This window comes from Acanthisitta chloris, unplaced genomic scaffold (genome assembly GCF_000695815.1).
Source record: "Acanthisitta chloris isolate BGI_N310 unplaced genomic scaffold, ASM69581v1 scaffold41462, whole genome shotgun sequence".
NCBI lineage: Eukaryota > Metazoa > Chordata > Aves > Passeriformes > Acanthisittidae > Acanthisitta > Acanthisitta chloris.
This window is the reverse complement of record NW_008661802.1, coordinates 1-1065: the sequence shown is the minus strand read 5'-3', so window position 1 is coordinate 1065 and position 1065 is coordinate 1. Positions and strand designations below refer to the sequence as shown.

Below are 1065 nucleotides of genomic sequence, written 5' to 3'. Positions count from 1 at the left end.
AGGAACAGAGCCCAATCCCATGGGATTCCCAGGCACCACCTGGGAGACTTTTCCTTGAACATCCTTCCCGAACCCTCAGGCTCCAGCCAGGATTGGTGCCTGGTGGTGCCAAACCCACAGTGTGAATCCTGCTGGACACAGACCATCCCTGCTCCAAGGGATCCCAAAATCTGGGATCACACCCATGGGCTGAAGAGCCACAGCTTCCCCCAGCCCCAAAACTGGCTGTTCCAGGACCAAAACGGCTGAGAAAATCTGTTCCCAAAAAACAACTCACCTCTATTTCCTCTCCAAGCACATCTTCCTCGTTGGCTTCTTCCTCAGCTGGAAAACAAACCCAGGGAGAGATTGGAGCAGGAAAACATCTCAGATGAAGGAGCTGGGACAGAGAATGGGGACACAGAGGGACAGCAAAGCTCCTCCACGAAGGAATCCCGGTGGAAGCCCAGGAGGTGTCTCCCCTGGAGCCAGGAATTTGGGAAGGGCTCAGCACCCACCGTGCTCCTCCAGGTAGGCCTGCAGACGGTTGATCAGGTCCTGCTTGTTGCCCTTGGCTTCCAACCCCCTGGCCAGGCACTCCTGCTTCAGCTCTGCCAGCTGGGAGAGGGGAAACGTTCCGTGAGCCAGGGATAGCACAGGGGTTGAGATGGGTTTGGGGCTGTAAGGAAGGGTGAGGAGTTTCCTCACTTCTCCCAGGGGAATATGCTGGGGACACTTCTGGGGATTCTCCCCAGGGAACCTTTCCCAGGGAATCTCCTGGCAGAACATCCCCAGGGAACTTGTCCTGGGGAAACTCCTAAGGATCTTCCTGGGGGACTCTCCTGGGGATTCTCCCAGAGAACTTTTCCTGGAGGAACCTCCTCGGGAACCTCTGAGACATCTTCCCAAGGAACCCTTTCCAAAGAATCCCTTCCAGGGATTCTTCCAGGGGACCCTCCTTAGGATGCTCACAGGGAACTTCCTGGGGACTCTTTTCCAGGGATGCTCCCGGGAGAATCTCCTGGGGGAACCTCCCCAGGGAAACCTTTCAGGGGACCCTCAGGGTGGGAGCGATCCCACGCGGGA

General features: G+C 57.0%; 1 protein-coding gene across 1 annotated transcript in view; it reads right to left on the bottom strand.

Moving 5' to 3' along the window:
* Positions 1-597, bottom strand: part of SARNP (SAP domain containing ribonucleoprotein) — a gene marked incomplete at both ends in the record, with an annotated part of 6385 nt that extends 5788 nt beyond the window's left edge. The window contains 2 exons of the mRNA XM_009070337.1: positions 278-324; positions 498-597. Coding sequence (XP_009068585.1) covers positions 278-324; positions 498-597 — 147 coding nt within the window. The remainder of the gene's footprint in view (positions 1-277; positions 325-497) is intronic.
* Positions 598-1065: the final 468 nt, after the last annotated feature.